Below are 25,309 nucleotides of genomic sequence, written 5' to 3' on the forward strand. Positions count from 1 at the left end.
CCCCCCCACCCCCCGTCTTAATTTCAGCCAAGTTGTGTATGTAAACACTGTCTTAATTGATTTCAGGTTAGGGGAATCTGAGAAACATGCTACAATTCAGAGCCCTGTGGTGCTGGACATCTTGAGGCGTCTCCAGAAAGCCAACAATAGGTACTTACTTGCCGGCCACCTACTGTGTGCAGGGTTTTGTCCGAGATGGGCTGGAGACAGATACCAACAAGGCTGGGCCACTGTCCTCAGGGAGCCTCCGAGCAGGGAAGAAAAGTCCGCATGCGGACCAAGTCCTACCATTGAGGGGGAGATCAGGGCCCCTGGAGCGGGCAGGGGATTCCAGAGAGGAAGTTCAGGGGAAGGGACTAGAAGAACCTGGATAATTAAACTGAAGATGAATTTGGTAACGAAGCCACATTTAGTTCCCATTCAGCTCTAATCTTAACGATGCATCTATTTTGAGACTCAGGAAAGGCTTCAATTTGTAAAGTAAATGTTTGGTTGTTTACTAATGATCATATAAACTATTCTGTTGGATCATTGACACTAAACGGCTTCCTCTCCAGTCTCATCCTTAAGCCAGGATCTTTGATGGTTTAGAGAAGAGGGCTGTGGAGTTGGACCACTTGGTTTCAAAAGCTAGGTGCCCATTCGGCTTCACCTGGGCACACGGCTGATTGCTTTCACATCTTGGTTGCTGCACCTGTGAAATGAGAGGACCTACTCATCGGGCTGTGTGAGGACTATTAAAAGTGATGACTAAGCCCATGGATGCCATCCGTGATCCCAGGCTTAAAACAAGGGCAAGGAGTATCTGATTAAAAAGCACCTGCTAGAAACAAAAACTACTTTTTTTTTTAAAAGTGATGCTTGGTCCTTCTTTCCCTTCCAGTTTAGTCAAGGAATTCTATAGTGTGAGTTTAGAAGGAATTCTGTAGTGGGAGTAAAGATAGTGGCTAATTCTTATGAGGAATGTATGGCCTGGGGTCAGTGTGGCTGCTCAGAACAGTCTGAGTGAGGAAGGGTAGAAGAGCATGTCTCTCAGGTGGGGAGGGAGGTCCATTTGCGTGTAGTCTAAACCCCTCCAGAGCAGAGTCTAGAGTATCTTCTCACAGTGAACCAACCAGCTGACCCGTTTGGGGAACAGGTAGAGATGATCAGGATGCCTCTGTGTTAAGAGTGGGATCTGCTCTGGAGACCACTTCTTCCTCCCTGGTGGCCCAGCCCCCTACAGACACGTCTGAAAGAGACAGACTGCATCTGGTCCAATTGTCCCAGAAGGTCTGTGGCTGGGATGAGCCGGCCCCTGTTCATGTCCCAGGCCACATGTAAAAGGCGTATCCTGACAATAAAAATCTTCTTGTCACCGAGACATTCCTCAACTGTTAGCAATCAATTTGGAAGTAGGGGGGTGTGGGGTGGGAAATACCAAAGGACATCAAAGAGGGTCTCACTCCCAGACTCTGCTCTGTTTCAAGGCTCCCGTAATTTGGGAAGGTTGTATGCTAAATAATTTGTGAGCCTCCAAACACGCAGGTTATTGTTTGTGGACAGATGGTGTATCGCGTTTTATCGCTTTTCCTTCTGTGGGTCCTCATATGTGGGACTGATGTGCATTCTGAAGTCTTTGTCTCCTTGCTAAAATCTCTAATCTAAAACAGGCAATCAAGCACAGACGCAGGGCTTCAGAAGGCATAATCAGAGTTTTAAAAGCAAAGGGGAGGGGGGAACACCAGAAATCCAAGTGCAGTTATGAGGCAGATGTGTTTGCAGAGAATGCGCGAGGTTATTAGGGTATTAGAAGTGGACAAACGAAAGGGACTCCACTGTGCACAGGGAGAAGGCAGAGGGAGAGCCCGGCTGAGGCGACAGGCACCGGGGCGCGCCCAGCGGGGCTGAGCCCCCACCTTCCCCGGGAGCTGGAGCTGGGGCAACAGGGGTCTTTGTCTCCGCAGGCGGCCGTGTTGGGGCCTGGGAGGCCCCATCTTGGAGCTGCGGCCGCCCTTAAGAGTTAAATCATGTTGATCTACAGGAAGGAAATGAAATAGACGAACTCGCTCCTCTTTTCTTCCTACGGATTTTTCTTTTTTATTCTGAAGATAGAATTACTGTTTGTAAGCATCTGAAAGTCATTAGAGGCCCTGCAGTCTGTCAGGTGCCGACGCAAGAAACTGCTGAAACCGAACGGGAGCCTGCACCGAGGGCTGGGAATTTGTCATGTGCTGATGAGCAGTTATAATAATATATGAGCAAATCACAAGCATTCTGCAAATTAATCAAATTTTTTTCCCCTTCTCCCTTGTCTCTGGGAAAGTGGCTTTGCAGGCAGACGTAGGTGAAGCAGTTTTACTCACAGATGGTCGCTCTGGCATCAGATGGAATTTATATAACAGTAATTCTGATTTCCTGCCAAAGTAGCAGTGAACACACCAGGGAGATTGTAGAAGGCGAGTCATGTGGTTTTGCTGAGGTTGTTGTGGGAAGTTGAAGGGGGGAAATCTCAAATTTTCCTCTTTGCCTTTACTGTTTTTGCCTGAAGGGCCAGAAACGGAACGCCATTCTGCCATGGGCGAAATCCGTCACATCTTTTCTTGTGACTTGTGCTGAAAGAGTGCTTCGCAGCTGTTGGGACTGCTGGCGGTGACAGAGCCCCACGACTCCTGATCCTGGCCCCGCTCCTTACAAGACGGAGAGGGGAGCCGGTTCAGGAGGTGGTCGCACCGCAGGCTGGAAGGAGGCAGGGCTGGCGCCTGGCGCGCCGAGCTCACTTACCCTCCGCTCCCCGTGGCATTGCTAAACCTACAAGGGCTTTTCTTTTCAAGTGTTTTATTAAATGAAGAGTCTAACAACCCTCACTTTAATTACACACGGGCTCCGGGTATAATTCCTCTGGATTTATTCAAGTAGTTGAAAACGATGGTGCTGGTGATTAAACTGATCGTCTTAGTTTAGCAGCTCAAAAAACCCGGGAGCGCGTTGGTGTGTGAGTGTGCGTGCACGTGCATCCCGGCCCTGGGTCCCGGGAGGGCCTCCCTTCGAGCTGACACCCTCTTCTCCCCCTTAACTTCCCTCTCTCGAGGAAACCCTGTCCCTCCCGGGGAGAAGGGGACGGGAGTGACACTTCGGGGGCCACACTTCCAAGCGGCTCTCACCGCAAGGTGCCTTCCCTGCGGAGGGAAAATGATACCAAGATGGCGTGTCGACTGCATTATGCAACAGAGTCCTGCTGCTGTGGGGCTTCTGCCTAATGTAAAGCCCTGCCCATTTGTTTTGGTTTACGGGACTACAGAGAAATAAGTGGATTAGACGGAAACTTTAGCATGCTTCATTGCAGCTGGGTGCCGACATCTGTCATTCCTCAGCCGTATTCTGGATCATGCCAGCCAGAGAAAGCAAAGTCTGACACCTTTGATTTGAGAGAGAGCCTTTTATAGGGGGAAAAAAAGGGAAGAAAAGAGTACCGTTTCCTTTGTGACTTCACAGGAAAAGCCACCTCTCTCCTGTGCTTTATTTATTTAATTTTATTTTTTGGCATGTGACAACATTGGTGGCACTTGGAGAGCGCTGAACGTTGAAAAGTTTATGTTTCCATCTCCCCTTTTTAGTTTGTTAAATTTTCCATTGTTCACGGTACCAATTTGTTGAATTGGGCATGATAAAATGTAGCTATTTAAAATAGATTCAGTGTGCCCATCTATATGGATATATACTGTGTGTATGGATAGTGGGTGTCTGATTCTTTTGTGAAAAGAGGAATGTGCAATTCTGTCTCTCACATAAACTCACATTAATATGATACAACAGCCCTGAAATTTGATGGAATATGACTGGTCCTGCTACACTGTTTTTGGTGAGATCTTCTGCAACCCACATGAGCCCGCCTGGCCCCCTCCCCCAAACCATATGAGCCCTCCCCACCCCCAAACATGTCCTGTGTTTACAAAAGATGAGAATGGGGAGAGCGGGTGGTGAATTGGCCACAGATAACCCTGGACACCAGCTTTTAGTGGATTTGGTGTCTATAAACTTACAGCGTTCTATGTTGGGTGACTTTGTGGGTTTGCCCCCCTCCCTCCGTGTCTTTTCCAGGGTGGCACTGTGCATACCACATCCTTGGCACACGCCCAGTTACAACATTGCCCCCTCCCCCCAATATTTAAATTGTATAATAAAACAGAACCTACAATTAAGGGTTGATGTGTTCATCTTAAGGGACACAATGGAAAACAGGAAATGATTAAACCGGCAGAGACCACCCACTTGTTTATTTCACTGGGTGTGTACAGGAATGCAATTTATCTGCCACGTGAAAAACCACAGGAAGACTTCGCCCAGTGACCCGCCCCACCCAAAGGAGGTGAAGCACCGGTTGTTAGACTCAGGCAGTTCTCAGGGGTTGAGAACTGGGGTCCCGGTGCCAGGCAGGTGGCTGCCTCTGGGAAGATCTTGCCAGACCTTTTCAAGATAAACTGGAAATCTGTATTTTTACATGAAATCTCTTTGTTCTGAAACATTGGCAATACCTTAAATCTTTTTAAAAATAGCATTGGGGACAAAATAATAAAACTGTGGGACTTCCCTGGCCGTCCAGTGGTTAAGATTTCATGCTTCCAAAGCAGGGGTGTGGGTTCGATCCCTGGTTGGGGAACTAAGATCCCACATGGTATGAGGCAAAAAAAAAAAAAAAAAAATTCACTGGAGAAATCAAAGACATAGAAAGCTAAGAATAAAGACAAACTTGTGACTTCTGAGGAGGGCGAAAGCATGTATAGCCAGAGCAGCGGTGGACTCCGTGGAGCTGGCCCATGGTCACCTGGGCTCTGGGGCTCCAGTGAGGCAGCAGGTACTGTCCCAGCACCACACAGGAAGTGGCATGATTGAGGATGCTAGGGAGGTGCGTGGGGCAAGAAGGCTTGTTCATGGGACCGTGACTGGGAGACGGAGACCCAAGGTGACCCAAGGTGCACCGGGAAATGATTGAGCTCTTGTGCATCCTTCACAGATGTTGGGAGGAATGCGGCGGCTGGGACTGGGAACCCTGGGGGCCTCCAGAGCCAAGAGCACTTGGATTTTCCTGGTGTGGAAGGCAGGGCAAGGCAGAGGGCATGGTCCGGGTGTGCAGGGAGGGTTCTGCAGGGCCGCCTCTTGGGAGGTCCTCTGAAGAAGGATGCCAAGTTGGGTGGAAGGAAACAAGCTGGGAGTGTGTCCTTGCAAGACCAGAAGCTGGGACCAGCCTCTTTAAGGTCGGGGCTGCCCACTCCAGGGTGTCCCTTAGGCCTTCGTGAAGGCAAGAACGTGGAGCTGGGCAGAGGGGCACCCATCCAAGGCAGGCCTGAGCCCTTCCTAAGAAGCTGCCCAAAGGGAACAACTCCCAGACTCTGGTATCCATTCTGAGATGTGCATGGCAGGCATCTCCAGCCCCCTAAGGGAACGGAGAGACCCACCACGCCCAAGTCACAGGAAGCCATTAGTGAGCGGAACTCAGTTAAAATGCCTACTTGTGTGGGCCTTTGCTAAGTGCTTGTGGGGCTGTGACAGCTGGGTCCTGAGAAAGGCTTCAAGAAGGAGCTGAGGCTTTGGTGGGATCTAATTGGAAAGAGATTTGGGGGTTGGGGTGGGCAAATTCCTGGTGGCAATGGCAATAAATATTAGGTAAAACAGGGTTGCAAGTTGGAAAGTCAGGCTGAGGAGGCAAGATGCTGTAGTAAGAGACTGGAAGTCATCAAAGGCTGGAGAGCAGAGGTGGATGCAAGTTCAGAGGGGATTTGGGGACTGGAGCGGTGTGCAGAGCAGGCCCACTGCCTTTTGGTCTTGGGTCTTTCTCCTTGCTGTTTCTGGGGTGGTCTATTGACCCAGTGAGTCCGATGGTGCCAGAGGTGGGTTCACATGGAGCAGGGCTGGCTGTGACAGCTTCTGCTAAATGCCTAGCATCCACCTTATTGCCACAGGAACTTCAGAGAACTGCATTTAGCCCAATATTCCTAAGGAGGGGAAGATGTGGATATCAAAAGTGTGAATAGAAGATGCTGCATTGGCACCTTATATTTTAGAAACCCTTCTATTTTTGTCCTCGCTTGAGTACCACCTTAATAATTTTACTTGCTATTTATTAAAAGCGTATCCAACTTTGATTCACTCGTTATTTTCCTAAGGCTGTTAACCTGAAAGTGGTCAGTTCCGTTCCATCTAAAATCACCCCTGTTAGTGTGGTTTCCAAGTATCCCCTTCCTGGAAATGTTGGGAGAGAGAAGAGTTTCAGAGGGCGAGGTTTGCTGTGTGACAATGGAGAAGCTGCCAGCCTGTCTGTTCTCCGGCTCCCACCTTGCGTTCTCTCTCTTTGGCCTCTCCTGGCATTTCTTTCAGGATTAAGTGTGCTCACCCAGAGACAAACACTGGGTATTGTTAGAGCATTATTATATTACGCATCTAAAAATCTCCAAAAAAGGAAAGTAAGTTCATCGACCCTTTGAAGGTTATTTAATGATAAACATAAATGCTTTCATAAAATCTAGGGAATGATTTAAGATCTCGGATCAATAGCTGCCTGTGAGTGCTGGTGGCCAGGCCTGCACTGCAATCTGGCTCTCCTGACCACCCAGGCAGGCTGGTGGCTCGATGAGCGCATAGACAGCCCGGGGCAAACAAATAAACAGAATTTAAGGCAAAATCTGCATGGTGTGGGCCAGAGCATGGGAATGAAGTTGCTAAGGAAGGAGCCACTGTGAGGTCAGCAGGAGGGAAGGGCAGGGTCTCCTGAGGTTGAGTTCTGAGGTCCTGCGTTGGGGGTGGGGGGAGAAGAGGGGACAGGGCTGAGCTGGAAGGGTCTGGGGGCTTTGACATCCCTGCCAGATTCTCTCTTCTGCAGACACCTCCTGGAATCCAGTCTCATCTTCTCAGCTTTCATACTAACTGAACTTGAACCTGAAGTTGTAGAGAGGAAGCGAGACAGTGGGTTGAGCCCTGTCTGCAGCCTAAGAGGGAGCTGGTGCAAAGTTGAGTTTTCTGCCTCTCTGGCTTCGTGGGCCCAGACACACAAGGAGCCTCCCAGAGCCTCAGTGTCCTTCCCTGGCAAGTGGAGTCCTAACACCTGACTCCAGCACTGGCACTGGAATGACAGTTCCAATTCAAGACTCTCACATAACAGGCATTTAACAGAAGGAGTATTTTAATATGCAAAACCATATCGAACAAACGCTGATGGAACTCTTCCTACGAGCCACACATTGTGCTAAGCATTTTACAAGTCTTCTCTCCTCGAATCCCCACAACCCGATGAGTGAACTATGATTAGGAGTACACCCATTTTACATGGGTGAAAAAGCTGAGACTTGGAAAGTTTGAATAGCCGGCCCAAGAGCACGTAACCTGTAGAGACAGGTAAGGTTCGAATCCAGGTGTCTGGCTCAAGAACCCAGGTTCTTCATACTGGACCAGAGTACCATGAACACTGAATCCTGGTAGGGCTGCTCCTCCAACTAACATCTAACATTTGTAGGGTACGTAGATTACAATTAATGACTTAGTATTGATACACTATGACTAAGTAAAGCCCACATTTTACTCTTAGCCAGTGTTCTTTATTCCAGGACCACATTTCATGTAGGGGTCAGCTCTCCTAAGGGCCCTCCTAGCTGTGACAGTTTCTCCATATTTTCTGGGTTTTGATGACATGGCTAGATTTGAGACATACTGTATAGAATGTTCCTCAGTTGAGATTTCTCACGGGTGGACTTGGATTGCGGGTTTTGGGGAGGAAAGCCACAGAAATGAAGTGCCTTCTCATCCCATCAAATCAGAGTGTGTGCTCGCCGCCTGACCTTGGTCACCTGGCTGAGGTCATGATTGGTACGTGCTCTCTGCCTGACCTTGGTCACCTGGCTGAGGTCATGATTGGTACGTGCTCTCTGCCTGACCTTGGTCACCTGGCTGAGCTCATGATTGTCAGATGTCTGCCTGTACAGTTCCTCTGAAGTGCTTTCCACACTGCAGTTCTGTGCAGGAAGTCACCATGCAGCCAGCACAAAGAAGTGGGAGTTTCAGCCACCTCCTTCAGGGGAGCACCTGTGTAGTAAGTAGTTTGGAATGTGTGAGGCCTCTGTAGTTCTCCAAGTAGGTATTTATACATATATAGGGCTTCCCTGGTGGCTCAGTGGTAAAGAATCCGCCTGCCAATGCAGGAGACCTGGGTTCAATTCCTGGGTCAGGAAGATCCCCTGGAGAAGGAAATGGCTACCCATTCCAGTATTCTTGCCTGGGAAATCCCATGGACAGAGGAGCCTGGCAGGCTACAGTCCATGAAAAGTGAAAGTGAAAGTTGCTCAGCTGCATTTGATTCTTTGTGACCCCATGCACTGTAGCCCGCAGGCTCCTCTGTCCATGGAATTCTCCAAGCATGAATACTGGAGTGGGTAGCCATTCCCTCCTGCAGGGGATCTTCCTGACCCAGGAATTGAACCGGAGTCTCCTGCATTGCAGGCAGATTCTTTACTGTCTGAGCCACCAGGGAAACCCTGGGGCCACAGAAACATCAGACACGATTTAGCGACTAAACAGTACCACCACCAATATATACCTTTTATGTTTTATTTAGTTAGTTTGGGTCTTCATTGCTGCACATGGGCTTTCTCTGGTTCTGGCAAGTGAGGGCATGCTCTCTAGTTGCGGTGCATGGGCTTCTCATTGCACTAGCTTCTCTTGTTTTGGAACACACGTTCTAGAGTGCACAGACTTCAGCAGTTGCAGCTTATGGTCTCCAGAGCACGGCACTCAGTGGTCATGGGCTTAGTTACCCCTCGACATGTGGAAGCTTTGTGGACCAGGGTTCTAACCTGTGTCCCCTGCATTGGCAGGCGTATTCTTAACCACTGGACCACCAGGGAAGTCCTCCATGTAGGTACTGATTCAATCATTTGTTTATGTCAGTATGACTTGTGGGTGCTTATTTTATACTTTCATTTACTTCGTTGCTGAAGCTGTTCCAGCTCTGGCCACTGGGGGCTCTCTCACTGGACTGCGTGCTGCTCTGATACCCACACCAACTTACGGCTTTGGAGCAATTCTTTACTCTTTGGCATGAAGTGCTTCAGGATCACCTTGTGTATGTCCTGCTCCAGCCCTAGAATTAGCCATTTCTCCAAGAAGCCCTGTCTCCCTTTCTTGAGAATAGTATTAGATGTCAAGTTCTGGGCTAAATGTCCTTGTTACCACTGGGATATCATGGGTTCTGGGCCCTCTCCACTGAGAAAAAGGAAATATTTGTGTGTAGACTAACCCCTGCAAGTACCCACATCTCTACTATACATATTAAGCTAAATACAAGTTCACATTGATGTCTCCAATCTATTACCACATGGATCAAAATTCACTTTTAAAATTGTAAAATATTTTTTGATAGTGTTTTAAATTAAAACCCAAATCACAGGAAATTTAAAACCTAAAATTATTTATACTAAGGATATTTCAAAGTGTTTTAGCATCTTTGATTAGACGGATGAATATTTTTTTGAAAACTGAAAACATAAATTATGTACCTGATTAGAACCATTCTTGCCTATTTAGAATTAGGGAGATTAAAATATATATATGGAATGTGTGTGACTGAGAAATGGCTCTTTCTATCAGCTCGGTGCATGTTCTTGTACATTTTTACCCATTTCTTTACCCCAGCAGAGCATGCTGAAACTTGAAGGATGGCTGGGGTCCTGGGCAGGGACTCCCCCAGCTGGCAGCTTCAGGGTCAGACAGAGCAGCAGACAGTCAGAAAGAGCAGCAGGTGAGGGCCACGTGGAGACAAGCACCACCTTGGAGGCCTGACCGACAGGCCAGCCCAGTGGACCACCCAGCCTGGTTTTCTCCCGGGTCCACTGGGCACAGTCCTCCTCTGGGAGGCTGTTTTCAACTTGTAAAATCTGCCCCATATGTGGAGCCATTTTCCTTCCTACTAGCATGCAGTTTGCAAACATCTTTGTGCGTGTACTAAGTCACTTCGGTCGTGTCCGACACTTTGCAACCCTGTGGACTGAAGCCCAGCAGGTTCCTCTGTCCATGGGATTCTCCATGCAAGAACACTAGAGTCGGTTGCCATGCCCCCTTCCAGGGGATTTTCTCAACTCACGAATCAAACCCGTGTCTCTTACGTCTCCTGCATTGGCAGGCGGGTTCTTTACTGCTAGTGCAAGCGTCCTTAGTTTCAAGGAATCCAAAGGGCTCTGGGTGGGGTGCAATAGGGCAGGGCTGTTATTAAGGAGTCTTGTTGGTACTTCCCAAGCCTCATTGCCCTGTGTGTGTGAGCTGCCTCTGAGGGCTACTTCTCTCCAGGTCATTACCAGGAGCTTTCTAGAAGACAGCACCATAGAGCATGACTGTGGGAGACCTTCAGGTGGTAGTTTAGAAGTACTCCATGATCCTGTGCACCAGAGAGGATGTTGGAGAAAGGAAAATGAGCGTGTCACAGGTGGTCAGCCGTGGGCTGCGGCAGGGCCCCATGCTGCTGGTCCCCAAGATTCTTCCTTGGTCAGCCTGGGTTCTCTCATGCTTTCTGGCTTTCTTAAGGGTCTACACTCACCCAAAGTATATGTGGGTGTGGTCAGGGCTGATCTAGAAGCCATGGCTGCAATGTTCCTCTTTATTTACCCACTGTTATTTATTTTTTTTTCCAGTTATTTCAACGAACAATGAAGGGCACCAGTGAGATTGATCTGAAAAGCTTTCCTGGTGTGAGGGATGGTTTGGCAGTGTGAGGACATGGGGGGATTGCCCCTTCTCTGTTTACCTGTTCCAGGGAGCCCCCTCCCCACCACTTGCATACATGACCCTCTTCTGGACACCTTTGCTTGTGTTGACCATGGAGCATGAACCGTGATTCTGGGGACTGCTCCTCTCCACCCTAGGATGCTCTTGTTCCAACATCCAGAGTTGTGCCTCTGTCACCATGTATAGGCCTGGCTCTGGCAAACAGCATATGTGTCTTTCCTCAAGAATGTTCCTTCTCTCCTGTGAGTCCCCCCCACCTTTGAGCCATCTTTCAACTGGAAACTGGAGCCTTGCTCAAAGCTGGGATGTCCTTCCCTCATGAATGATTGGCCCCTTCCTCCTCCCACTTGGGTCTCCAGTGGATTGCAACTCTTAAAGTCAGCCTTTAGACATGTGAGCAACCATTCAGCATGTATTGGGTAGGCCTGTGTCAGGCATGTGGAATAGATGCCCTTCTCACTTTCTCAGTGCTAAAAGTACTGCATCATTCCGACAGCAATCTTCTCAGGCTAATGCACGCAGCAGGTGTTCAGTGTGTGCTCCTGGAAGTGGTCTGGGGTCCAGGAGTTGTGCGATGGGATCTTTGACAGAGAGCTTACAAGCCCTGTGACTTGGTGCCAGCCATGTGCTCAGTGCCAGTCTTTGATGGCAGAGCCCACAGTAGTGCTTGTGTCCGTAAAGAGTGTGGCATGTGACACATGAGCAGTATCACACATTACAGTACATGTTCCTCCACAGAGGAATGGACTCTCTCCTGGAGCACCCTTGGGTCCTGATCAAAGACACCCCTTTGTAGAGAATTTCCACAGGTGGTGTGTAGGGAGTGACAGGAGGGAGTAGGGACATGATCGTCTGTTTTGAGAAAACCCGAAGGTGGAATTCCTGATCAGGAACCAGCTAGCTGTGCCAACCTGACTTTGGACAATTATTTAATCTTGGTTTTCTTACCCGTAAAATGGAGAGATGTTTCTCCACCATATATCCCCACTGATAGTCATGAGGACCATTGAGGCAATTCCTGTAAACATGCTCTGATGAATGGGTGTAGGACTGTTTTCTCATCACCCTGGACTAAGCACCAGAGGTTGGTCACTTACCTCACCCCCACGCCCCTCTCTGCCATCACGCACCTGAGCAGAAACCACCAGCATGGAAAGTCTGGAAGACTCGTGGTTGCAGCCCCGGCTCTTCCCTGAACCCAGCTGCCCACAAGTGCAGAGCCGTGATGAATGGATGGTCCCCCAAGGGCAGGCATTTTCCTTTCCTCCTCAGGTACAGGGAAAGAGCAGATATTTCCATTGTAGCAAGTAAGAAAAATATCTCGTTTCCCCACTTTTGTTATAAACAATGTACGGCTTGCTTTCTCCTTACTCCTCTTGACCCTCCACACTGTATACATATTTATATATTATTCATAATGGATTAAAAATGAATGTGCTCTTTACCACGGCTCTACGGTGCTGTGACAATACAAATTAACGTATGATGTACTTACTTTTCGCATGGCAGTGATGGGAAATGTTGATGGGCTCAAAGGGAGAGATAGAGAGGAGGGAAGCGGGGTGATGTTGGGGGCTCACATCTGGCCACAGCATCAGGGCCCGAGGTCTTGTCTTCAGACGGGGATGGGGGCTCTTTGGGGCAGCAGCCTTGCTGCAGAGCTGGACAGGCCTTCCCCCTTGGAGTGAGGTGCAAGCTCCCCAGAGGGTCCTGTGGGCCCCACCCCTGCCCAGCTCCTACTGAGCTCCACCTTCACCACACTGGAAGCACCAGCTTGCAGGGCCGTGCACTCACACAGCCTTCCTGCTTCTGTACTGAGTTCAGGCGAGTCTCTCTGCCTGGGATAGCATTCCGCTCCTCTTCTTTTCTCTTGGCTGTCTCCCTCTTCCCTTCATCCATCCATCTATCCATTCACCTGTCCTTTTGCTTGAAAAATACCTGATGGAAATTTGTAACATCCCAAAGTCTCTACTAGGTGGTAAGAAATATCAATAATCAGAAAACAAACAAACACAAAAAAACCAGAGCAAAAGCAAAACCCCACAGTTCCTGAGTCCTGGAGCTGACTGTCTTCTGGGGCAGACAACATAACTGTTTGTTGATCTGCTCTTGTTGGACACTCTACTGTGGAAGAGAAGAGTTTGCTTTGATGAACCTCAGTGGGTCTGGGGTCATCAGGGGAAGCCTGAGGCACCTGTGCTAAGGATGGGATTATAGTATTTCCATGAAGCAGGGGAGGGAGCATTCAGATGCAGGGAATGAGACAGGATTGGGCAGAGGTCCTATGGCAGGAAAGAGAAAGCATGTAAAGCATTTGGAGAACAGCGTCCTGTGGTCAGAGGCAGCAGCTCGGGGGCTTTGAAGACAAAGAGGCTGGTAGGGCATGCAGGGGCTCATATTCCTCCTGGCTGAGCTCTCGGAGCCCCCAACCCCCTTGACCGTCTCCCCTACTGCATGGCCTCAAACTGCCAGCCCTGCACCAGAACAGGATCCTCCAGACACTATATCCTTCCCACGTGGACCTGTGACCACAGCCCAGCCCACGTCTGCTGAACTTCACCAAGGGAAATACCCTTGCTAACAACTACTTCCTTCAGACTCTGAAGGTCTTACAGATCCCAAAACCCCCAGTCAAAAGCAGGAGCCCCAGAGAGAGACTACTTCAGGCTTTATTCCCCGACTATCTGGGATAAGATCACCTAGGACAGGCAGGCTAGTACAAAACTGGCACAGGGAAGGCTTGTTGAATGAGTGCTTTTGATGAAGAACAAAGCATAGCCTCTCTTGACCAGTCTTACTTAGATAAGGAACAGAATGATAACAAAGAAATCAGCAATTACAGCAATGACAGACAGCTGACATTTGCAGAGCTCTTTGTCATTTAAAATTTGACACGCTGTCTCCTCTGATCTTCACAACAGAATTAGGGTGTCAGTATTCGTATTATTCCCCCATTTCCAAGATGTAGAAACTGAAGCCTTGAGAGATCAAATGTTTGCTCAAGGTCAGACAGAGGGGAAACCGAATCTTGGGTGTTAGTGGCCTCTCAGCCTCATGGAGGGGTGATGCTATGCTTTGAATGCAAGGTCCTGGTCAGACTCACACTGGCCACTGTGGGGCAGGAGGACACCTGAAATCAAAAATGCAAAAGAGAGCTCTCTGTGGTCAGGCCTCTGCAGGAAGCATCACCTGTGTTCAGAGGGGCCAAAGGCTGCCCTAAAGCAGAGTGCTTCCCTGTGGGGCTGAGCTTGAGAAAGGCCAGTGTGTTCATATTCTCCTCAAATGGGGAGCTGACTGGGGTGGGTGCCCTTATTCTTTTAAATTCAATCCAAGAAAGGCTGTTAGACTCAACTCTGTCTTAAAGCCTTTGCTGCTGCTTAGAGATTGATGGACAGTAGTAGCATCTTCATCTCTACCTACAGACCCAGGTGAATGGCTACCTCCATCTCCAGTGGTGCAGGCAGCATGGCTGGTCTTTCTTCTCATTAAACTGTGCCAGATGGAAGTGTGCCGCGTGTCACCCTGAGGGCTTCTCCCCAGGGGATGTGTTGACCTACCTCCATCTGGAGATCTGATTTTCTTGGAGCCCCACATCCACCTTAGCAGGAAAGTAAGAAGGCTCCCCTCGGATCTCCATGGCGCTCTCACTGCTTCTGCCTGCAGGTGGTCCTTTGTTCCGTCACATGTATTGGAAAAGCACAGTGGGAATTTCAGTGGAGCTCTCAGCTGTGGGGTTTGTTCTGAAAGTATGGGGTATGTTCTCTGACCCAAAGGTAACAGACCACTGAGTTTGTGCCAATACCAGGGGCTTCGCGTGGACAAATGGCATAGAGAAATTGGAAACTTTTCATCCAGATTTAGCTAGACTGGGAAATGAATCAAGTTTGCAAAAGTGCTTTGCATACCAACAGCTTTCTGTTTGGGAGTAAATGTTCCCATCACCAAAGGATCAACCTTTCACTTACATCCTATTCTCGGGGTACACAATGCTTTCTTCTGGCCCCATCTCGGCTCCTCACAATCACCTTCCCTCAGGATGCACGTCTCATTTCTTCAAAGCGTTTCTTCCACCTCAGTCTCATGGGAACCTTTCAACAAACCATTTAGAAGGGTGTGTGTGTGTGTGTGTGTCTGTGTGTGACTCCTAAAAAAAACATATAATTCTTATAGGAATTTTAGAGAATTAGGAGATCTGAGTACTTTATACACATTTGAAATTTGTTTTAAAGTCAAACCATCCAAGTTCACTCTATTTTAGATTATTCATCTGAGCTATGGGGTGGATATTTTTGACATAACAGCCATAAAGCTCAAATACAAGGATAAACATACAGACATGTATGTGAAAACCTGTGGGACAGAGGCTTTTGGGATCTTCAGGTACTACTATTACCTACAGTGCTTCTATTTACAAAGTACAATGTAAGATGTAGATTTATCATGGTTCCAGTATTGTACAGACTTCCTTCTACAAATGTACACATGCATAACATTATACCTTTCTATATAACTTTTCAGCTCACCTAAGTTAAAATAAAACTACTTCAGTACTAATGGTTTGACCACTGAAGTATCCAAATATGCCAGAATTATTGTACATCTTTGACTCTCCCAAGATACAGATATTCAGATATAACCATAGGATAAAAATCATAATTAATATTTAAAATCAGTTGGTGACAAAATTATACCAAGTGCCTTTATGCCAAGTTGGCCAATTCAAAAAGGCTTTTATTGTGAATAAAGGTGATATCTGAGGTTCTCCGTTTGGTTTGCCAAGATGCATGTGGTTCCCACAGTGACACAATTTGCAGAGAGGGTGGCTTCCAAAGTTTGTGGCATAGATTCATACAGAAATAATAATAGGAAGTATAATAGGCAACTTTGACAGATGGGGAAAAACAGTGGACGAACGGAGGAACCCGATGAATCACGGGGATCTCAAGTAGATTTATTAAACAATACCATGGTTTGGTCATTTGCTTCACGGTTCTGCAATCCTCTTTGGATTATGGTGCCAAGAGTTTTTATTTAGTTTATTTATTTTTAATTATTATTTGGAGTTTTTAGCTCCCAGTCTTGTCATGATAATTTTCCCCATCAGTAACTTATTGCCATCAAATAAGTGAATTGACAAGTTAGCCCCAGCTGTATCTGAGCCATGGTAATTAGGATAGTGTCATCTTTCCTTGTGAACCGCTGCAGAGCTGCCCTTGGTGGGAACCCAGAAGATACAGTCCATTTATGAGAAGCTTTGGACAAGACTTTAGGCTTCCTGAGGGAAGTCTCCACTCTTCTCTCAGATTCTCTGAATGAACTTGAGTTGGTTCCTATGCCTCCAGCTGTAGACTTGGGCCATCCTTCCTTCTTTCTCCCACTCAAGAGCTGGCCTCAAACCACCTCACTGAGCCCTGGGCATAACTTCATGTCCATAGGGATGACGACTTCATGAGTTGGATGGTTGAGCCTTGAGATCTGTTGGAAACTCACTGACACCCAGCTTAGCGCTGATGAAGGTTCATGATTATGGTGGGGAGAATGGGCATGGCTTTTCCTGTCTCATTGCCATTGATCAACACCATGATTCTTCCCTTCAGTCTATGCTTTAACTCCAACATGATGAAAAGTAGGGCCATATACACTATTCATAAATATCCTAAGTCCACTAGAAACGGAGTCTCAGTTTTCCTTCTGCACCAACCCAGATTCTTCCCTGTCATCTGTATGAGGGGGTGACCAAGCCCTAAGGATGGGGTTGGATAGCAGGAAGGCAGGAGGCAAACGGTACTCACAAATGCTTCTCTTACTTGATAATTGTGGTCCAGGCCCCATCCTTCTGACAGTCTCTGCTCTTCTTGCTGTGGTAGGCCATGTAGAAGGGCCAAGAGCAAGTGTGTTCCACTCTATGGACTTACGCAAGTAGGAAAGTTGATCAAATTCAGTCTTGTGTTAGGTACAACAATAGAAACAAAAGAAGAGAAAACTCTGTCTGAAAATTTGTAATTAATTCAAAAAAAGGCAAGGGGAAACATTAAAATAATAATGCAATCCCTGCAAACAGTTCATACCTGCTTGTTCTGTGCCAAGCAAAGGGCTTGGCACCAGTGATGTTAAGATGGCTATGCTTCCTGCCTCAGGAACTCACAGTCTATCATGGGTGCCAAGGCACACACAGACTGCAGTCACACAAAACAGAGCCTTGAAAGGAGAATGGGGTTTGGCTCTGCAGAGAACAGAAGTGATGTCTCAGGGAGAAGGTAGCACAGTCAAAGCGTGGGGACCCTGCAGAATGAAGCCCGTCTGCAGAGACCATCTAATTGTTTGGTTTGGAGTGGGCAAACAGGGGAAGCTTCTGGAGACAGGAAAGGTATTGGGACTGAGCTGTAAAGGCGGGGGTGGGGGGGGGGTCGGTGGTCATTAAAGATTTGGACAGGAAACTCAGAGCTGAGCTTCTGCTTTAGGTACTCACTCTGGTAGACCTGGGGAGGATGGGCAGGAAGTGGGGAAACTGGAAGCAGGACGCTGTCTTGCAGGCAGCCATGTTCATAGTCTCGCATCAGCTGGTGTACACTGGACCAGGCTCAGAAGGGGAATATGGGAAGTAGAAAGATTCAACAGGTAGAATGGATTTGACCTGGGGACCAACTGGCTAGGAGGGAAGATGGAGAGAGCTAATTCCCGAAGCCCACTAAGAAAGGGGCAAGAATCTAGTGCTGTGTGCAATTTGGTGAGGAAATGAGTTTCAGTTCCAAACATTTGGTTGCTCTCCAGCTTCTCAAGAACAAGACTGCTTTGCTAAGTAGACACACAGGACTTCTGCTATTATGCTCTAGAAAGAGTGATGAATATGCTGTTCAGATGCTTTCTGGGGTAAACAATTGGGCCCATTTATTTGCTTGTTTATTTTCCTGAGTAAATGAAACCCAGCACTGGGTCTTGACCTCTTTGGGTGCTGGGTGGGACAGCACTCATGGGCTTCCAGGAATGGCATATCCACAGCTTCCCAGCATTGGGCAGAATGCATTGTCCCATTATAACTTCCCAAACTAGATGCTTGACTGGTTCCTAAAGATAGCAGAGATGTGTGCATGTCTGTGGTGCACCAGAGCAGAGAAATGAAGCCTGAAGGAGCAGGTGGAGTTTCACAAGAATCCATCTTCTGTTCTTATTTACAGGCTTTCTAGAGAACTTTGATTCTGGGCGGCACCCTTCAAAATTGAACTTCTTTAAAACTAGGCTGGCCTTAATTATCTGAGTGTCCCAGTTCTTGTCCGATACTTTCTGCTGCCTCCTCTTGAAACAGAGCATCCCAGATCCCTCCAGCTTGGCACTTTCACTCCACCGAAGAGCAAGGCTTGGGGAACATCCCTCTCTCACCCCACCCCAAACACACTTCCTGGTCACGCTTGACTTGTTTATCAGTAGAGTTGGTGGGGACATGAGGAAGTGAACTGGCTTGGAGATCTGAGTCAGCATCCCAGATAGAGGAATTTATGGGTCTTCTGGTATGGAGCTAGGGTCACAAAGTCTAGTCCAGGGCTCAAATCCACCTTCTGTCTGTTCTCATACAGCCTGTGGAGCTAAGAATGGTTTTTACATTTTTAAATGGTTGGAAAAAAAAGCCCAACAAGAATAATATTTCATCACATATGAAAATTATATAAAATTCAAATTTCAGTGTCCATAAATAAAGTTTTGAATTTCATCAACAAAAAGTTGGAAATTTATTTCCTCTCTTGTTATATAAGTATCTACGTCATATCTTTGATCTTGGCCTGCACAGTCTAAAATCCTTGCTATCTTACTTTTTATAAAAGAATTTCCAGGTGTTGGAACTTTCTTTTCTCTCACCTAGAAAGGCTGAATTAAAAACCCTGTCTAGGATGGAAAGATCTTTTAAATCCTTGTCCAAGTTATTATTATTATTATTATTTGGTAACTTATTGTTTGAGGCTTTCCTGGAGGCTCAGCAGTAGAGAAGCCGCCTGCCAATGCAGGAGACATGGGTTCAATCCCTGGGTTGGGAAGATCCTCTGGAGAAAGAAATGGCAACCTGCTCCAATATTCTTCCCGGAGAATCCCATGGACAGAGGAGCCTGGTGGGCTACAGTCCACGGGGTCGCAAAAGAGTCAGACATGACTTAGCAACTAAACTGCAGCTTATTATTTATCCAAGTAAGTTATTACTTATCCAAATAGATATATCGGCTGCATCTTTATCCTTTGCCATTTGACGTTTGCAAGGCAATAACACTGCTGATATTGCACCGGTAATAACGATCATGGTCCTTTGAGCACTGGGAGCAGGGGAGGGGTACGCAGCAGAACTGACCGGCCACTCTTTCTGCCCGTAGGTCACAGGCCTTTCCAGTGCCGCTACTGTCCCTACAGTGCCTCTCAGAAGGGAAATCTGAAGACCCACGTCCTCTGTGTCCATCGCATGCCTTTTGACAACAGCCAATACCCCGACCGCAGGTTCAAGCGCTCCAGAGTCGACTCGGAGGCTTCTGGGAATTTCGAAGACCCCGCAGCTGTCAAGGCGGGGAGCTCAGCAGAGTTAACGGAGGAAGGCAGCAAGGCCCAGGAGGAGCGCAACTGAGCCAACCAATTCGGAGATTGCAATATTATTTTACACAGTTTTCAGATTATGCATCTGGTAAAAGAGTTTGCTAACTGCATTCCAAGGGGAAAAAATCATGTACAACCCCCCACTAGTGTATAGAACATTTAAAAATTTTTAAAAGATATCTATATATATATTAAAAAAAAAAAAATCCCCAGCCCTTGAAAATGGCTGCTAAACTGTTACCCGGCAACAAGTACTTCCAAACAATGCAGGTGGGAGAAAAGGGATTTCAGAAATGCTTGGTGTCCTCTGAGCTCAAGAAAGCTGGGGGGCCCTTCCAATGCTAGAGTCGCCTATGTCCAAAAATCAAGCTCATAACTGCAAAACGATGCCATCTAAATGATTTAGTGTTGCCTTGAAGATGGAGGGGCTGTGTTTTCATTGTTGAAAACACCTCTATAATCTGACACCAGCTGCTGTCATCTGCCTCGCACCCTAATGGGATGTGTTGGGAGGCAGTCGCGGTGCCAGTCAGACTGGAGCGGTCACTGCAGAGAAAATCAATTCACGTGGTGTCGTAACTGCACTCTTGGAGAAATCTTAGCCGGCCCGCAGCCAGCGCCAGGGCAGACCAGCACTGCAGAGGCTTGCCATCTTCAATGTGCATTTTTTAAAAATCCACAGCCAAATGAATCGATGATCAGGAAGTGTCTGCAGACAAATGTCCATTGCAGGTTTGATGAGTAATTCCTTTTTTTAGATCAAATTGCAGTATAGAAGGAAATGCTTTTTCTTGGTTGTATTTTTTTTTCTTTAATTTTTGGAGGAATTTACAAAGGTCGCTAATAAAAAAAAATAGGGATACATGATATCAAATGCTTAGAACTAGCCCACCATACTCACAGAAGGTGCTGGTGAAGAATGGAAATTTACATAATAGTACAAAGATTGTTTTTATTATGATTTTTTAAATGTTACTTGAATGAAGGCTGCTCCAGTCCTTATTATCAGATTTTTTTCATCCGTTAGTTTTTGTAAGTGTCATAGACATGAAGCAAGATTTTCTTCTCCAGCAAGCTCTTATGAAATAGCTTGTATTAAAATATGAATCTAAAGATCCTGCTCTCTATCACTAATGAAGAAAACTGTTTAAGTTAAAAATGTCTGTTTTTGTAAAACAAATGTGTTCTATATTTTTGTAGATTTTAGATTTTCTACTGATTGGATACTCCAAATTTATCAAGTTCTGCACCACCCAGAGGGAGATTTGGAGGGCCAATAATGAAACACTTGACTCATTTTTTTTAACAAACAATTTATGAAGACTAGTTAAGGGTTTATTCTTGAATCTGCTAGTGTGGCGTCAGAGTTCAGCCTCTTAACATATTTCCTTTGAGTGACACGAAATTGGTGCTGTTGCTTGTGACGGTGGAGAAGTACTGAAGTATTAACTTCTTCTAAGACAAAATTATTCAGACTTTAAAAAAAAAAGATCGATATTTCCTTGCAGGCTGGGAGCACAGAATAAAACCCCAGGGCCTTAAAAACTTCAGCTCTGCCTACAGCAGTTTACAAAAATACTAAACTGCAATCAATGTAAATAAAATGCTTTGCTATCCTGAGACCAGAAGGAATCTCAGGCTAATAAGGAATCCGGTTTGCATATGCTGTCGAGAGGGTGACATCCACCCGGGGTTTCAGTGTAAACGCAATCGCTGTACAATGTGGACCCATCTGGCATAGAGCAAGCTGCTTTCTTGTTTTTCTAGAATAGTTCTCACTGCCTTACTTAAATCGAGTTGATAAACTTAATGCAACTGTTTCTATGATCCTAGAGAAAGGACTGAAATGTTATTGAAAACTTTCCGACTGTAGTAAGCTTTAGGATTTTAACTGCACTACTGTGTTTGGTGACTGTGCCAGTCGCTTGCTTTCTGTGTGTTTGCCCCCGCCTTTGGTATCTTAGCAGAGAAAAAGATAAAAAAGAAGAAAAAAAAAGTAAAAAGAGGAAAAAAAAAAAGTGGAAAAAAAAAACCCCAACAAGAGCCACATTCCATTTCTAGCACTTCGGGCGCTCTTTCCGTACCCTTTTGTGTCTTCTGAGCATCTTCGGATGCGACAGGCAATAATTCTGTTTGTGACACTGGGAACATCCCCTCTTCTTTGTGGCGTGTGTGTTGATTCCATTTTGTCCAGTGCTACTGTCCTTATTTCCCCCCGACACAGGCCTTCTCTCCAGAACATTTGTAACTTGTAATACAAACAAGTGACAGCCGCAGTGATGCAGTGTCAGTTTCTGAATGTCATCAGGTTCTCATATCTAAACATGTCAAGTTTTTTCCCTGTAACTTCTGTAGTCTGTGATGCTGGTCATAATACTGTCTACATTCCTACACAAAGAAAAAAAATCTATCTTGGAGGAAATCTGAGATCAATAGAGTAGAGGATTTTGTTGCTATGCTTGTAACAAGTAGAAAACTTTGTATTTAAAGTTTATTCTTGGTCATTATTTATTATTATAATACATCAGTTGACAGAACTTTATTCTGGTATAGAAAGTATTAAAAGTTGTTTTTTCAGCAATGACTGTTTTCTTTCTGCTGTTAGAATAAAATGTCTTTGAAGCAGTCCAGTTTTATCCAGTGTTTTACGCAATAAAACCTCTACCTCTGGAAAAAAAAAATACCCATTTCTTCCTATTCGCGTATGTTTACTAGGAGGAGCAAAACATATTTTTGTAGCTTTGTCAGACTCTGGTAATGCTTGGTCAAACCGCACTTCTAACAAAAAGCCCTGTAGTATTCTGTATGGTTGGTTCCCATAGCCTGGTTCTTTTTCAAATTTCAAGCTGAAAGTGTATCACTGGGTGTACAAACAGCGTGTGTAAGAGTGTGTGTGTGCACACACCCAAGTGCACATGTTTCTATGAAAGCTTGCAGACACTGGTTACAGTGAGGTAATACCCATGCCAACACCAGTGCTCCTCATATTAAAGTAATTACACCAGACACTTAAAGCATTGGGATCTATTATTCTCTTTTACTGGTAGCAAGTTTAAAAAAAAAAAATTAAAAACAAGGAAGTCTTTTACCTCCGATCAGAGGACAAGCTAAATTCTCTCTCCAGAAGCAAAGGAAAAGAACAAAGAATAATAAAACCTATGGTTTCAGGGCTACATAAAAAGCAGAATTCTGACACTGATCTTCTCAGGTTCGGTGTGCGCCCCACCCTTGATGTGCGGGCTTGCTTTTTGACTTGTTTGTCGTTGTTAGTGGTGGCATGGTTTCAAAACCAAGCTCCCGTGGTAAATGCTGCAACTCTGGAATAGGTCAGTCCCACCGAAATGCTGGAGGCAAAGGCATCCAGCCATGCTATAAGAATCTATAATCACCGGGTTTCTTTCAGGAGGCCAAACTGTTGGTGTCCGTGGATAGGAACAGATGACAATCCTAAGGGTCTGTTGTCACACAGCAAAGGTGAGTCATGAGGGGTTACTGAGAGATCAGGAAAGGGACGCATTAGGGAAGGAAGGTTGATGGAGGGGCCATGATTCCGTATACACGATGGATCCAATCCCAAATGCTTCCAGGGGCCAGGCAGGACACCTCAGTGGCAAGAGGAGGATGGTAGGAATTTGCAGCGGGGTCTCAGGGGCAATGAGAAACCCCGGCCCAGTGCCTCATCACCAAGAGGAATGTGGCATCAGGGCTTCTGAGTTTGCAAGTGACACTGGACCCTTGGATTTTGAGCAGTGTCTTAATTTTACCTATTGGCTCAATATGTGTATTTAAAAACTGTGTGATAAATAGATGATCAAAATGTGGCTTACACACACATTTGTGATTTCTTTTTTCTTTTTCATCATGGTTTAGCACAGGAAATTGAATATAGTTCCCGTGATACACAGTAAGACCTTGCTGCTTATCCAGTCTACGTATATGTAACAGTTTGCATCTGCTAACCCCAAATAGCCAATCATCGTTCCCCTACCTGCCTCCCTGTTGGCAACCACAGTCTGTTCTCTACGTTTGAGAGTCTGCTTATGTTTCCTAGATAGGTTCATTTGTCTCATATTTTAGATTCCACACGTAAGTGATATCTTCTGATGACCTTTGTCTCATTCTGACTTACTTCATTTAGTATAATTATCTCTAGGTCCATCCATTTTGCTCCAAATGGCATTATTTCATTCTTTTTTATGACTAATATTCCATTTATATATATATGCACACACACACACACATCTTCTTTATCCATTCATCTGATGGACATTTAGCTTGTTTCTGTGTCTTGGCTATTATAAACAGTGCTGCTATGAACACTGGAATGCATGTATTTTTTCAAATTATTGTCTTGTCAAGAATGGCATATTATTCTGCTATGAAAAGGGATGGAGACGTGACACAGGCTACAGCATGGGTGAGACTTGAGAACACTGAGCTTAAGTTGAAGAAGCCAATCACAAAAGAAGCCAGTCACATACTGTATCCATTTATAGGAAATGCAACAGGCAAATCCATGGAGACCACACATAGGTTAATGGTGGCTGGATTTGGGGAGAGGGGAGAATGGGGAGTGACTGATGGCTAAAGAGTAGGATGTTTCTTTTTGCAGAGATAAAATGTTTCTAAAATTAGATAGTGATGGTAGTTCCCCAACTTTGAATATACTAAAAACCACTGAGTTGTACACTTTAAGATGGTGAATTTTATGGTATGTGAATTATACCTCAATAAAGCTATTATAAAGTAAAATATAAAACTGGAAGGAGGGCTTTTTAAGAAGCATCAGTATATATTTCCATCAAAATATTTTGAGCTCTTAAAGAGTCATAGACAATTGGCAGATTATTAGTACATTGTAAAAAAAAATACAAAATTGGGGTGTTCTGACTTAAATTTGAATCCTAGCTATACTACTTACTGGATACTTGATCTTGAACAATTTAGCCATTCTGAGTTCATTGGCTGTATATGAAAATTATGAAATTAAATTTCGATAAAGTAGGGGAAATTATATGTAAATTTATAAAGGACTCTACAAATGTTAGATTGCTGCTATTGTGGTGAGATAAGCCATGTCTATATTTGAGATTAATTTCACCACAAAGCATTATACACTAACACCTCTGTGTTTTGAAAGGGCTCTCCGGTGGTTAGGTGGTCATGATTCCTCCACATTCACCTCCTTCAGACAAAACGATCCTGGACAACTGTCTTAAACTTTTTGTCTTCCAGCTTTCTCATTTGAAAAATCAGTATTTTCACCACTTTCTTGCCATTCTCAGGGTCTTGAGGGTCAGATAGGGAAAGAATGGGATGCAGGAGAAAAGAGTTGGTCCTGGGGTTAAATGTCATTCCACTCACTTGTTTGATGAGAGTTTACAGAAGACCTAGTGTGTGCCAGGCATCAGGACACAGGCTGGAGATACAGGGGTGAGTCAGAGACCATGCCCACAGATCCCTGTCTAAGGAGAAAACAGACTTCAATTTGATAATCACACAAGTAAGTATAACATATCTGGAAGAGGAGATTCAGAGATAACACATCCCAGAAGATTTCCCTAAGTGGTGACAATGAACTGAGATGTGAAGGACAGGGTGCCGGGTGGAGAAGTAGTGCAAGGGCTGTGTGGGCTGGATGGGGCTCCGGAGGGCTTGTCTCCACCTCTCCGACCTATGGGATCCGGGCAGGTCATTCCAGCTACCCAGATCTGCTTCTTTATCTGTGAAGCAGAAATGGTACCCACAACAAGACTCTTTCTGAGCTTATATGAGCTAGCAGTACATAACTGCATTACAAGCTATGCAGAGAGCAAGCTAGGTACCACCAGGTTCCAAGGACTGTTACTGAAACTGACACCAGCTAGAAACTCACTTGAACACTGAAATGTAGTGCATTCTGCAGATGCATGGCTTTCTGACTTGTCAGAGGTCAGCAATATAGGAGTCGATGTAACAAGATCCAAATGCCTTCTTCAACAAATTTACAGGATCCCAG

General features: G+C 45.8%; 1 protein-coding gene across 12 annotated transcripts in view; it reads left to right on the plus strand.

The window, feature by feature from the left end:
• Window positions 1-21,936, plus strand: part of ZNF536 (zinc finger protein 536) — a 449,081-nt gene extending 427,145 nt beyond the window's left edge. For 7 of the 12 annotated variants that reach the window (XM_086349609.1, XM_086349607.1, XM_086349612.1 and 4 more), the window contains one exon: window positions 19,098-21,936. In XM_086349609.1, the coding sequence (XP_086205735.1) occupies window positions 19,098-19,342 (245 nt within the window). In that variant the 3' untranslated portion in view covers window positions 19,343-21,936. Of the gene's footprint in view, window positions 1-66; window positions 151-2,530; window positions 2,857-10,649; window positions 11,220-19,097 lie in introns of those variants that run through there. The other 5 variants (XR_015145138.1, XR_015145139.1, XR_015145141.1 and 2 more) reach the window with 4 other exon arrangements.
• The last annotated feature ends 3,373 nt before the right edge of the window (window positions 21,937-25,309 follow it).

Source organism: Bos grunniens, chromosome 18, assembly GCF_055505025.1.
Source record: "Bos grunniens cultivar Pamir isolate PY7600 chromosome 18, Bosgru_T2T1.0, whole genome shotgun sequence".
In the NCBI taxonomy this organism is placed as follows: Eukaryota; Metazoa; Chordata; class Mammalia; order Artiodactyla; family Bovidae; genus Bos; species Bos grunniens.